General features: G+C 47.8%; 1 protein-coding gene across 1 annotated transcript in view; it reads right to left on the reverse strand.

Annotated features, from left to right (window-relative positions):
* Positions 1–1083: 1083 nt before the first annotated feature.
* The window catches only part of ADCY8 (adenylate cyclase 8), a 226090-nt gene continuing 212943 nt past the window's right edge, over positions 1084–14230 (reverse strand). Inside the window, exons 15-18 of the mRNA XM_035011958.1 lie at positions 14024–14170; positions 5934–6026; positions 4426–4540; positions 1084–1593 (exon numbers count right to left, since the gene is read on the reverse strand). Of these exons, the coding sequence (XP_034867849.1) occupies positions 1106–1593; positions 4426–4540; positions 5934–6026; positions 14024–14170 (843 nt within the window). The 3' untranslated portion in view covers positions 1084–1105. The remainder of the gene's footprint in view (positions 1594–4425; positions 4541–5933; positions 6027–14023; positions 14171–14230) is intronic.

Genomic DNA, 14230 nt, shown 5'->3' on the forward strand with positions numbered 1-14230 from the left:
CCAGTGGCAGGAGGTTAAGTCCTGAAATCATGGCATGGAGCACCCCCCCACACACCCCGACTTGTCCAACAGGATGTGAATGAGAGAAATCTCTGTGTTTTAGCCACTAAGGTGGGAGTTACCTGTGACAGCGGTCAGTGTTGACTGACCGATAGAGTTCTGATCCTAGTTCGGCAACTAACTACACCATCTGGGAAAAATCCTTTAATTTTCTGAACTCTCTCACCTGCACGAAACTTTCCTGGGAGTCTTTGAGGTCAAGGGACAAAGAGGGCGTAGGATGCAATCTTCCCAGGAGAGGGTGTAATCCACCTGCAACCACTTCCCAGCCCATGACCTTGTCACTGTTCCTCCAACAGGTCGCATGGGCTTGATCCCACTTCTGGGCCTTTCCGATTCTTTCTGACTCCTTCATTTTTCTCCCAGGGTGCTTCTTTCTCATCGTTTAAAGCAAATCTTCAACACAAAGGCCTCAAAGAAGGCCTCTTTGTGGATTCCAGCTCAATAGCCTCCCTGACCCCCAATTCTTTATCCCCATTGTCCTACCCAATTTTCTTTATTGCTTCTACCTCTAACTGGAAGTAGACCATTTATGTATTGGTTTATAGGAATATGATCTATTATCCGCACCCTGAATGCTAGCTCTACGAGGGCAAGATTTTGCCAGGATTTCTCTGGAGCTTAGGAAAGCAGAGGCACATTGTAGGTGCTCAATATATGCTGGTTGAAGGGACGTACAAGGTACTGTGGGGATTACATGAGTTCATTATGTCAAGAGTTGGGCATTGGGCCCTGCACACCGCAGGAGCTCAATAAATGGCAGGTGTGTCGAATGTCTGTTTACACGTCCCTCTTTCACACTCAATTGTGAGCCTCTCAAGGTCAGGGACCGGACTTTATTTATCTGTGCTTCCCAAAGAACCTTGTACATAAGAGGTGGTCAATAAAGGTCTGTGATGGAAGAGAAACTCAACTCCTATCTTCAATTAGTATAGCCAAAGACCAATGAAACCATCCTTGTTCTAAAAAAAATTAAACCTTTTTATTAGTATATTTATTTTATATATAAAAGAAATACAAAAAAAGAAACACAAAGAAAATGCTTTTATGGCAAATCGGACTTGTCGGTGCCTTCAGCTTGGGCTCCAGGCTCTGGCCCGCTGGGTGTCAACAAAGTCCGCCGGTTGTAATGACCCTTGATAATCCCAGTGTTGTTGTTCTCGTTGAGGAGCTGCTTCTGCCTTTGCCTGTTGAGGGACTGGACAAGGCCCAGGACGACCGCGGCCAAGGAGTACTGCCCAGGCAGTCTTCTCGGGGGCAGGATGAATGGGTTGGGTTGGACTCTTCCCAGCAGAAAGTACGTCTTGATTTTTCCTTCCTGTTCACTGATGCCCTTCACATAGATCTCCCCTCGGTAGTCAAAGGCAAAGCCCTGGTCCTTCAGGATGAGATAGGTCTCCTCGGGGACTTGGATCCTGCCGCTGACCCCTGTGCTGTCCATTCGACTTGCTAGGTTCACGGTCTTGCCCCAAATGTCATACTGTGGTTTCTTAGCGCCGATAACGCCAGCTACCACCGAGCCGTGGCTGATGCCTACAGATGACCAAAGGAACAAGAGGTGAGAGAAGAAGGACATCACTGAGGTGGCTGCACCCAAGCCTGAGACAGTGACCAGTGAGGGGGCGGTCTCTGTGCTTAAACTGCAGGACCCAGATCCCACCTCAGTTACTCATTACATATGTGGCCTGTGTCCGTTCCTTAGCCTACGTGGACCTCACTTTTCCCATCTTCAAAGTAGAAGATGAATCGAGATGATGGAAGTAAGGCCTTGGCCTGGTGCCTGACAACCAGGGGGGGCTCGAGAGGAAATTATTATTATTCTCACATGGACACTGACTTATCGTGGCTGCTGGGACAGACGGAGCACTGGACCAGGAGTCAGGACATCCGGTGTCCTCCAGCCTCTTCTGGTACAGTACTCTGAGAGCTGGGGTAGAACTTTTCCTTCTCTGTCTGTGTCCAGGTCCTGAGCATCATTCCCTGATCCATGGCAAAAACCTCCCACCCGGCCTCCCCGTCCCCTGCCTTGTCCTCTGCAGACCGTCCTCCACACCACTGCCAGAGCAGGAGGGCTCTTGCTGGGGTGCATCTGACCGAGTTCCAACCCACTTCAACACCGCCATGGCTCCTTTGGCCTACAGGATGATGCCCATGCGCCTTGGAACCTGAGCCAAGGGCCTCTCGAATCTGGCTCTTGCCTGCTTTGTCAGCCTCCTTCACCACCACCTCCTTCACCATGTCACCTTTCTTTGCATTGTACCCACCCCGAAGTGCTAGAGTTGCCCTCACCTGCCGGCCATCAAGTACCTCTGTGCCTTTGTCCCTGCCCATCTCCCTGCTTGGACTATCATGTCTGCCCAATCCCACTGTTTATTTGGCAAATGCCTTTGAAAACAGTTTCAATGACTCCTCTTTCATGAAACGTAGGCTTCTTTTAGGAATAATAACATTTCACTAATCATGGTGGTGGGCATATATGTCTCCTTCTAGTAGACTTAGAATTTCTCATGTATTCTACCTGACTAGACACCTGCCAAGGACCAACACTGTTCCAGGCGTGGGGGAAATGGTGGAAGAGAAAAGAGACATAGCCCCAGCCCTCATGGAGCTTACCTTCTACTGGGGAGAGACAGAAACAAAAAAAAAGTAATGTATCAATGAATCATAAAGACTATAAAGAAAAACCAGTCGGGTTGGAGGGAGAGAGAGGTGGGAGGGGGCATTTTGGAGGAGGTGGTGAGGGAAGGCCTTTCTAAGCAGACATCTGAAGACAGTGACAGGACAAGCCATGCAGATATCTGGGTTAGATCATTCCAGGCAGGGGGAAGAGCAAACCCCTCCCAGCCCCACACAAAATCAGAGAGAAGTGACTGAGAAATCGGAGAAGCGGACCTTTCAGGCCTCGTGGGAGTTACAGGGATGGAGATCTCTCCGTGATTTGCAGAGCACTTACAGACATCACCCCATCTGATTCCACGTTACTACCGCAAGGTGGGGGCAGGGGCGGGGGGTGCGGGGAGCGGAGGTAAATAATATCATGCCCAGCTTGCACATGAGGAAACTGACATTTGGAGGGTTTAAATGGCTTGTCCAACATCGTAGAGCCGGTCGCAGTGGACCCCAAACACAAACTGAGATGCCCAGCCAAGTCGGGAAAATGATCTTCTAACCTCTGAACGACGTCAGCACTCTGAGATTTCACACCAAGGGTCAGCCCTGACCCCAGCGACATCTCCTGGCTTTGTTCAGGGTTGATGTTCTGCTTTTTTAGTCCTGGTTCAAGTGTGTGGTCAATGATTTCAGAAAGGACACGTAGGGTTGATGGAACATGTGGGAACAAGCCCTGAACATCCCAGCCATAGATCCAAAACATAAAATAGGACTTCTTTTTATTTTGGTGAACAAAGGTTCCTGGCATTTGTTAGATCTGACAAGTCAGATATTGGCATTTCTTGACCCTTGTTTCTTGAAAGCTACTCAGGGAGACCTAAGTCAGTCAGATGACATGCTGGCCAGAGGATATCTAAAATCCGAACACCGCAGCGAAGGTTGTGTCAGCCTGCGGCCTGGCAGCCAGAACGTCACTGGTCTGTCCTGACGTCCTGGAGCCCCTGCCCGAGCGGCCATTTGGCTGTGTGATCATAAGTCATTACTCCCCTTCTCGGGGCCTGAGTTGACCCACTATGGAATGAGAATGTGGACTAGAGCAGGGGGCCTTCACACCTTGCTGGAGGGGGCCTTGGAGAACGAGCAGGGATGCCGAAGACATTGACAGTTATACACGTTATAAAAGGTCACTATTCACATTGCCATGGTTTCAGTTGCACTGTTGCGTTGCTCCAGGGTGTCTCTAAGCTCAAGGAAGGGTGAGCTGTGTGGCCAAGGAAGAGCCAAAAGGCTTTCTCTGTCCCTGAGCAACATAGCATCTGACATCCTTGGGACTCAAATCCTGCTTTTGTTTTAAGGCATTATCCAGAAGAACCAGGGAGCAGCACCCTGACCAACAGCATCAGATGACATGAAGTCGGAATGAAAGGACAGATGACTCAGCTCTCTCCCCCAACAGGGCCTTGTGTGCGTGGGGTACCGCACAAGTAACTTGGGAGAACAGTAGCTAGGGCGTAGTGTTTGCTGTGTCTTTCTGCACACGGGCCAGTGTCTCTCCCTGGCTTCCAGCACCCTGAGTGAGAAGAAGGCCAGACTGGCCTGAGCTGATGCTCCCTGTCCTTGGCAAGGTCACACTGAGCCTGCTGCTTTTCGCAGGAGAAAGCTACCCATGGCCCGGGGCATCGGGAGGGTCCGATGGAGCCAGGCCAGCCAGCTCTGTGGGGTCCCCCACTCGCCACACCTCTGGCGGCTACTCACCAATCCGGAGTTCGAAATTGTTGAAGGAATGCTTGTTGATCTCCTGTATGCTCTCGGTCAGGGCGAGGGAGAAGTCGGCCAGGGCGCACAAATGTCCCCACTTGTCTTCACATTGCTGGAGCAGAGGGGAGAGAAGAATTCATTCACTGTGGCGAACGTGAACCTTTCTGCAGCAGGGGCCTGTCCTATGTCCCAGCCCACCTGCGCGTCCCTGAGATGGAGATGACCAGGTATGTGAGCCCCTGTACACTCAAGTCAGCAGCGTCCCCGAAACGCGGGATGACGGGAGATGTGCTGAAGCGAGTGTAATATGCGTGGCTCATCACATTCCTTTCCCCACATCTACACTTGTCCTGTCGGGTTGACGCACCACACATTCCTGAGTACACTTACGGTGTGTATGTGTGTGTGTATGTGTATGTGTATGTGTTTAAGTGCTGGGAAATCTGTATATTTCCTTTGAAGCGCTCACACTGTCTGTTCAAGGGATGTTTCATATAGACATTTGCTCACAGAACTCCTGAGGGAAGAGCACAGTAAGCCTCTGGGCCTCTCTGAACGTCAACCTCCTCAATTATAAAATGGGGATTCACATATATGTCCTGCCTGCCTCCCAAAGATTGCATGAGATTGTGTATGTAAAAGCACTTTGTGCCCCTCCAGAGCACAGGTCGGTGAATCATGGTGGGCCAGATAGTAATATTTTAGGCTTTGTCATGGTTGCTCAACACCACCATTTTAGCTTGAAAGGAACCAAAGCTAAACTATGAATAAATGGGTATGGCTGTGTTCCAATAAAGTTTTATTGACAAAAACAGATGGTGGATCAGATTTGGCCGGCTGGTTGTACTTTGTGGACCCTGCTATAGAGCGCCACGCATGCTTCCAATGACTAGTGTGGGGGTCTTCCCAGGGAGTTGCTCGTGGAATGTTTCTAGGTGTTTAGTTGGGATGCAAGTGAAGGAAGGATGAGAGGAAGAAATGAGGATTCCTTCTTCCCAGTAACTTAGACTCATATCCATGTAGGCTTTTGCGTGGGAGCATGACATGGTCTCAGGTAACTCATCCACTAACGCTGGGAGGTAGATGCTAGTGTTCCTACTTGACAATAGTGCCTGGCCCACAGTCAGCCCTCAAAAGAGTGTGAGCTGTTATTCTTACATACTGTAAGAATAAGAACACAGCCTGGCATCAGGGGTTTGATAACAGCTACATCTGAGTCATAGCCAGGGTATTTCTTGGCCCTGATTTTGTTTGTCAAGTCAACAACGAGGTTCAGAATGGCACCTAGAGGTTTCTCAATCATAACGAAGCATCGTTAAACCCAGTAGACCTTACTTCCCACGGGAGCAAATGTACGTCACACAACCGGAGTATCCAGTTCATCAGATTCTCTCCCCACCAGTCCGCATGCAGCCTGGTGACGGTAGAGCCTCACTGCCTTCAGCGACATGAGAACAGTGAGGTGCCTGCCATGTGGTGTGGCCGTGTGCAAGGAGTTGCTTTACCTGTTTTTCGGGGGACAGGCCTGACACGGCCATGTAGGTGCTGCCAATGGTCTTAATCTTTTCAATGTCCTGGAACCGGTCTTCGCCAAGCAGCTGAAACAGACCCAGGCAATGATATTAGTCCTGGTGTTTATTCTTCCAGAAGATGGGGTTGCTTTCCTGAAGAGGCCCCCGGCTCACAATGAGGACTACCTCTGCCTGGTTTAGCATCCTCAAGACAGCTACTTTTCTCTCTGAGAATCATGCCTTTAGACAGTCAACGTACGTTTACTGAGCACCTGCTAAGTGCCAGGCGCCGCGATGGGTGCACCCAGATACTCTTTAAGGAGTAGATCTGTTTCAAAGTAGACTTCAAAGGAGTAGATCTGTTATTATCTTTGAAATAAATGGTTATTTTATTGGTTCAAAAAAGAAATCACAAATGTTCCCCAATCCGAGAACAAATCTTTTTTGGCTATACCTTCAACATGTATTTGGAATCTTAACACTTGCTGACAGCATCCCGGTCTGAGCCATTGTTGGCTTTCACCTGGTTGTTGTACCACCATGACCTACCTACTCCCTCCCTCACCCCCACACTCCTAGCCCGGCAGCCAGAGAGATCCCATTCCACGGCAAGTCAGATCATGTCCCCACTCTGTACAAAACCCTCCCGTGGCTTCCCATTCTACTCCCCCCAACAGATGTCCACGTCCTAATCCTTGGAACCCGTGGATATGTTACCTTTCATGGCAGAAAGGACTTTGTAGATGTGATGAAGTTAATAATCCTAAAATGGGGCGATTCCCTAGATTAGCTGGGTGCACTCCACGTAATAACAAGCATCCTTGTAAGTGAAAGGAGGAGGCAGGAAAGGTGGAGAAAGCAATGTGAGGGCAGAAGCAGGAGTCAGAGGTGTGACTGCTGGCTCTAAAGATGGGGGAAGGAGCCACATGCCAAGGAATGCCGGTGGCCTTTAGAAGCTGCAATGACATGGATTCTCCCCTGGAGCCTCCAGAAGGAACATAGCCCCACTGACACCTTGATTTAACCTGTGAGATCCATTTTGGACTTCTGACCTCCAAACTGTAACATAGTAAATTTCTGTTGTTTGGAGTCACTAAATTGGTGGTGATTTCACTTGATCTTAGCCAAAAGACCAAGAAGTGATTAAATTGGTGGTGATTTGTTACAGCAGCAGAAGTAACTAATACAGCAACTATCCATTGATCTTCTGCAATGTCTCATGAACAAGATGGGAGGTCCCAGCCATCAGAGGGTTGACAGCCCAGGCAGGGGCGGGACCACATGTTAAAGAAATAATCACACAAGACGTCCCCTAGTTCAATTCTAGGAAAGTGCATGATGGAAACATACAGGGTGTAGGAACGAGGAGAATGGAGCATTTTGTTAACATCTGGAGGCTTCCCTGAGCAAGTGATTTCTAGCTTCACTTTTAAGAGCAAGGAAGGAAAGGTCTTTCAGCGGCGGGTGCTTGGCTTTGTGTGCTGGGAAGCTGGCGCCATGGAAAGGGTTGTGGGGAGCATCCGGACAGAGGGGACAACACGAATGAGGGCCGGAGGTTGGGGAGAATGCATGTAGGTTTCAAAGAAGTAAGAAGAGGGCTGTAGTTATTTTTCTCATCTTAAGAAAAGTCTTTGTGGACATCACATTTCTTTTGCTATAAAAATCCTCAAATTGTCTCTCCTCACTGCCTCTAAATTCTTCCCTGTGCTTTTCTAAATCCGCTACAGACCGGCATCCCGAGTACCCCCTTAACACTGACATTACTCTTGTTCAGACCTGTGACGACCGTTCCCATTGCCTGACCACTGGCCTCACCCTGCTTGGCCCATCAGCAGGATCTGACCAGTTGATTGTGACACCTTTCCCACACACGTGGTTTCTGCCCATTCATGGCTTTACTTCCATGTCACTGGCAATTCCTCAGTCCCCTTTGCTAGTTCCTTCTTATCTTCCTTAACTCATGGTGTCGGTGGCCAAAAGGCTCAGGCCCAGACCTCTTCTCTTTTCCATTTTAACTCACTCCCTGGGGCGCCTGGGTGGCTCAGTCAGTTAAACAGCTAACTCTTGATTTCGGCTCAGGTTGTGATCTCAGAGTCATGGGAACGAGCCCTATGTCTTGCTCCATGCTCAGTGGGAATTCTGCTTGAGATTCCCTCTCTCCCTCTCCCTCTGCTCCTCCCCCCACTACATAAATTTAAAAAATCTTAAAAAAATAACTTACTCCCTTGCAATCTCATGATGGCTCATGGCTTTCAACACAACCTCTTTGCTGAAGATTCCTAAATGTATGTGTTTTCCCTTTACCATCAGACTCTTTCTGCACAAAATTGCTCAGTGACATCCCTGTTATGGGCCTCAGAGGCATCTCTAGCCTGCCATTCTCAAAACTACACCCTTGGTCCTCTACCCACCTGCTATCTTGATTAATGGTGTCTCCACTTTTCCAGTTGTTCTGGATAAAAACATCATAACCTACATCCAACCTTTCAGGAAATCCTTAGCTCACCTTCAAAGACATCCAGATTCTGACTGTGTCTCACTACCAGCCCCACACAGGCCACACATCCATGAAGCCAGCCCTGAATGGAGGATGTAGGTTCAAAACGCAAACCTCCCTGGCTCCCAGGGCTAAGTTATAGCCTCTTACTCCCCTATGTTGGCAGGTATTTAGCTAGAACTTCTGGTTTTCCAGCTCTCTGTCTCCCTTTAAGACTACAATATGCTCAGGGCTCATGCAACAGGTGGGTCAGACCAAGAAGACGAGATGGGTTTTCTACACACATCTTGCTACGGGCATCCTCTCAAAATTAATCTGGAGCTAAGAAAACACGAAAAATTCTAGCTGGAGAGAAATTCTTCTGGGAAACAAGGAAAACTGGCAGATGCTTTTGTGATTTGCTTTGGGGGGTGTGTAACCCAATTCACAGCTGAGGCGTCCTTTGTTTATTATTTTTGTTTCTTGAGGCCATTGTTCTGCCCTGGCGAAGGTTCCACCAACTGCACCCAGGAAAGGAAGTGGTTGGAGCATCCTGCACATCCTCAGCCTGGGATCATGTCTGACATTCGCCTTCACACACCACTAAGCAGGTTTGGTCTCTTAGCAGCCCTGTGGCTGTTAAAATGTTAGCTCAGGGATCTTGGCATATCTTTGGTTGCCCATCTCTCTCTCTCTGCCTCCTTACAACTGCCTTTCCCCAGCTTTCTGCAGGGAGGGGGGAACCCTTCCTTCCTCTCTTCTCTTGGAACGGCTTGGCCAAGGGCCAATTTCAGGCCCAGGAAAAGCTGCCTCCTCCTCAGAAGTCAATCAGAAGGCAGCAAGAGGCTTCATTATTTCATCGAATGTCCATGCAGCAAATGTATCGGCCATATAGCTAAAAGCATCTGGGGGCATAATGCAGGTCTTAATCAGCCCCTTTATTATTTCGCTTGTCTGCACAGAGTGCCGAGATGTGGGAGCATGCTTCGGCCTTCAACAAAGCAGGGGCTGTGGGGAGAGGAGCCCCGGCATTGGGTTATTGCAAACCCAGTCTTGGAGCATGTGCTCCATGCAATGTCCTGCTTTCCTCTGAGCCAAGAATGAATGTCACACGCTCCCAGGTTCCCGTGGTACTTTTATCAGCAAGAAGAGCAGCACTGTTACTAAAGTCAGCACCAGGCCATCTGGCTGGAGCTTAGCCAGGGCAGAATGTGGAGGGTCTCTCTTGACACAGAGGAACAAGGCACGTCTGGGTGTCCGAAGGACCCACGTGGGGAAAGCTGAGAGTGCTCAGGGTGGGCAAGCCATGGAATGTTCCTGCTGACTGCATGCTCTTCCCTCTTCCTCCTCTGACCCTTCTCTTCCACTTCTTCCCCTTTCTGCCCCTTCTTTCCTTTAAAAAAAATAATTAAAAATTTAATTTAGTTAACATATACTTTTTTATTAGTTTCAGGGGTAGAGTTCAGGGATTCATCAGTTGCATATAACACCCAGTGCTCATTCCATCATGTGCCCTCCTTAATACTCATCACCCAGTTACCCTAGCTCCAGCAACCCTCAGTTTGTTCCCTAGGGTTGAGTCTCTATGGTTTGTCTCCCTCTCTGATTTTGTCTTATTTTATTTTTCCTTTCCTTCCCTATGTTCATCTGTGTTGTTTCTTAAATTCCACATATGAATGAAATCACATGGTATTTGTCTTCCTCAGACTTATTTCACTTAACATAATACCCACTAGTTCCATTCACATCATTGCAAATGGTAAGATTCCATTCTTTTTGATGGCGGAGTAATATCTCATTATATATATACCACATCTTCTTTATCCATTCATCTGTGTTTTTTTTTTTTAATTTTATTTTATTATGTTATGTTAGTCACCATACAATACCTCATTACTTTTTGATGTAGTTGATGGACATGTGGGATCTTTCCATAGTTTGGCCATTGTGAACATTGTTGCTATAAACATTGGGGTGCAGGTGCCCCTTGGAATCACTATGTTTGTATCCTTTAGATAAATACCCAGTAGTGCAATTGTTGTGTCATAGGGTAGCTCTATTTTTAACTTTTTGCGGAACCTCCATATTGTCTTCCAGAGTGGCTGCACCAGTTTGCATTCCCACTAGCAGTGTAAGAAGGCTCCCCTTTCTCCACATCCTTTCTGACATCTTCTTTTTGATTCTCCCTCTCATCTCTGCCCTCCTCTCTTCTCTCACTTTCCTCCAGTTCATCCTCCTCCCCTCCTCCTGGTCTAAAACCCAGCTCCTGGACCAATCAATCTCCCCCTCTCCTAGCAATCCAACTTCCCTCTGCAAAAACCCATCTCTACCACTAGGGGCGCTGTCTTGTTTTGGTAAGATACCAGGTGTCTACAAATTGGGGCACGGAGATGCAAATTTAGTTCATATTTATTTATTACAATTTAAATACATGCTCGTGAGTACCTTTGGGGGGTGGGGGACTATAGAGTTTAAAATAAAACAGCCTGATGGCTCAACCTTCAGTCAGGTTTTTTTTTTTAAATACAGTTATTTTAATTTTTTTTAATTTAAAGGTATGTTTTGGATTACACTAGTTTATCTTCACCTTGCTATTTTCCAGCTTGTTTTTGTCCCCCATTAATTAATTGATTGATTGATTGATTGATCCCTTTAGCAAATAAATACTTAGTAAACATCTCCTATGTTCTAGGCATAGTGCTAGTCCCTGAGGACTTAACAAGATACATAAGAGTTGGGGCTCCTGGGTGGCTCAGTCGGTTAAGCGTCTGCCTTCAGCCCTAACCCTAACCCAGGGTCCTGGGACAGAGCCCTGCATCAGACTCCCTTCTCAGCGAAGAGTCTGCTTCTCCCTCTGCCCTTCCCCTGCTTGTGCTCTCTCTCTCTGAAGTAAATAAATAAAATCTTAAAAGAAGACCAAGATACATAAGAGTATAATTTCTATCTTTATGAGAGTATGGCCTGCCACAAAGAGCTGGAATAAAGGTACTATTATCATGGAATCACCCTCCAGTCTCCACAATGCAAAGCCCTCCGTATGAGTACACTTACTCCTGACATCCCGTGTAAAGGTGATTCAATCATCTTGTCCCTCACTAGACTGTGAAGCCATGGGAACAAGAAGTGACTGTGTCTTATTTATCTCGATCCCCACCCCCATCCCTAGAACAACTAAAACGGCCATTGTTGTCTTTTTGACTACAAAACTGGAACCATAAATGACAGTTAATGGCTAAAAACCAAAACAGTATGGTGGACCTGGGTTCATATGTTGACAGGTGGCAAAACCTGGGCTCTTTCGGTGTCCCAGAGCCTCAGTGTTGCTTATTTATAAAATGAAGGCTAATAATTCCTACTCTGTGTATTTCGCTGAGGGATAAGTACCGACTGAATGTTATATATTGAAACTGTTTTGCATTTGTGGCAACACGTGGTAAACACCTATATCAATAAGATGGGTTTCTGCCCCAGAACTTCATGGTTAGTGGGGGAGGCAGATCTGTACACTGAAGGATTTTAGGTTCTGTGATGAAAGGTTTCAGAGTATAAGTTTTTCATCAAAATAGGAGTGATGACATTTACCTAGATAGAAGGGGGATTAGAAGAGGTGTCAGAAGTAGAGATGATGTTTGTTTTTTTTTTCCACATAGTTTCCTTTTTTTAAATTATTATTATTATGTTATGTTAGTCACCATACAGTACATCATTAGTTTTTTTTTTTTTTTTTTTTTAAGATTTTACTTATTTAGGGCACCTGGGTGGCTCAGTTGGTTAAGTGACTGCCTTCGGCTCAGGTCATGATCCTGGAGTCCCTGGATCGAGTCCCGCATGGGGCTCCCTGCTCGGCAGGGATCCTGCTTCTGCCTCTGACCCTCCCCCCTCTCATGTGCTCTCTCTGTCTCAAATAAATAAATAAAAATCTTAAAAAAAAAAAGATTTTACTTATTTATTTGAGAGAGAGAGACACAGTGAGAGAGGGAACACAAGCAGGGGGAGTGGCAGAGGGAGAAGCAGGCTTCCCGTGGAGCAGGGAGCCCGATGCGGGGCTCAATCCCAGGACTCTGGGATCATGACCTGAGCCGAAGGCGGATGCTTAACGACTGAGCCACCCAGGCGCCCCAGTACATCATTAGTTTTTGATGTAGTGTTCCATGGAGATGAAATTTGAATGGATTGTTTAGTATTAGGTTTTCTGTTGGCCATGGAGTTGAGGGAGACAGGACAAGGTATAGTGAGGATGGTATAATTTTGGGGCAGAAAGAGCAGAATGTGGAATAGCCTGGTGGGCATAAAGGCTTGTAAGCTGCTGGATGGTGGGTGGGGGGCCGAGGGGCACTCAGTGGGAGGTAAGACCAGAGAGGGTACCAGACAGCAAGTGCAAAGCCTCAGGTGACCTTACAAGGAGTTGGGAGCCACTGATGGCCTTTAGGTTTCAAGGGGTTGTGAAAAGATAGTTGTGCTTTTGGTGATGGCTGAGGTGAGGTACAGGAAGGGGCAGCTAGGGAATGCCGCAGCCATCCAGGGGAGAAGTAAGACGGCCGAATGCAAGAAGATGCTGAGGAAGGGCAGACCAAAAAGCCATCAAGAAGGAACCCACAGGACTCAGTAGCTAAATGGAACCTGGGGATCGAGGGAGAGGACATTGAGTGATGTCGCAAATGCTCTTGGTGCCCCACGTACATCTCCTTTGTGGGGCCATTCTCAAGAATGCCATGAGGTCTGGCTGCTGACAATGCACCGCTGTACCCTTTTTTGGAGAACTGCCTTGGGCCACGGGGAGCCCCTATGCTGGAAATGCCTGGGAAGTGAGGCAACCACCCCCCCACCAAGGGGCAGCCCACAGCCAATGGCTGACCAAGCTTTTGGTTGTACAAAAGCTTGGCCCCCTTGCCTCAGCGTGAAACAACTCTGTGGTACCACTTATACTCCTGAGCTCCCCAGGGATCAGGCTAAGAGGCTAGACCTCAGCTGAACCCCCATCTTTACATGGCCTCTTCCCTAACATTTTCTTGATGAATCGCTTCCCTTCTCAGGCCTGGGCAAATGGATAGACAATGGTGCCTTACTTGAAGCTAGAAGATTGGGGTGGGGGAGGTTCTTTCCTGCCAAATCTATTAATGTAAATACAGTGCCATATGAGTATATCCCCCCATGTCACGTGTTCTTTATACTTACGGAGCCTAAAAGGAGAAAACATTATCTGGAGCACCTGTATACTTGTGTTTAGGTCTTTGACCAAATGCGAATTGATGGTTTTCTCTCTGGCACTTTGAGCAGATGGAGAAATGTCCCCATCAGTGCCCAGTCTCTGAGATGCCAACGCCTGCAGAGCAGTGGCCTCCAATCAAGTCCTGGTTTTGCCATTTGATGGTTGTTTGCCATTGGGTCAGACTACCCAGCCTCACCGACGCTTCTGATCTCGATCTCCCAGATGGAAAAACAATGGCGTTTATCTCACGTGGTACTTAAATTAGCTGATACATGTTTGTGTTCATACTGCAGCCTGGGGTTCTGTGAGTACCAACCGTGGCTACTGCCACGGCGAATGTGATGCTAGGACAACAGTGATGCCCACCGGGGCCTGTACGTTTCTGAGGCTTTGATTTACCTCATCGAAGTCAGCAATGATCTCATTCAGCAGGCGCAGGCATTCCACTCCTTGGTTATTCATTTCAGTCTGCGAGTAAAAGTCTGCAAACCCCGGGATGGAGGCGAACATCACTCCGACGGCATCATAGGATTGAGAGTACAGCTCCTGCAGGGGCAGACACGGGGAGTCACAACTGGTCATCAGAGGTGAGGTTCTGCAGTGATG

The sequence above is a fragment of the Mirounga leonina genome, unplaced genomic scaffold (genome assembly GCF_011800145.1).
Source record: "Mirounga leonina isolate KUSES-001 unplaced genomic scaffold, KU_Mleo_1.0 Mir_165, whole genome shotgun sequence".
NCBI classification, from domain to species: domain Eukaryota; kingdom Metazoa; phylum Chordata; class Mammalia; order Carnivora; family Phocidae; genus Mirounga; species Mirounga leonina.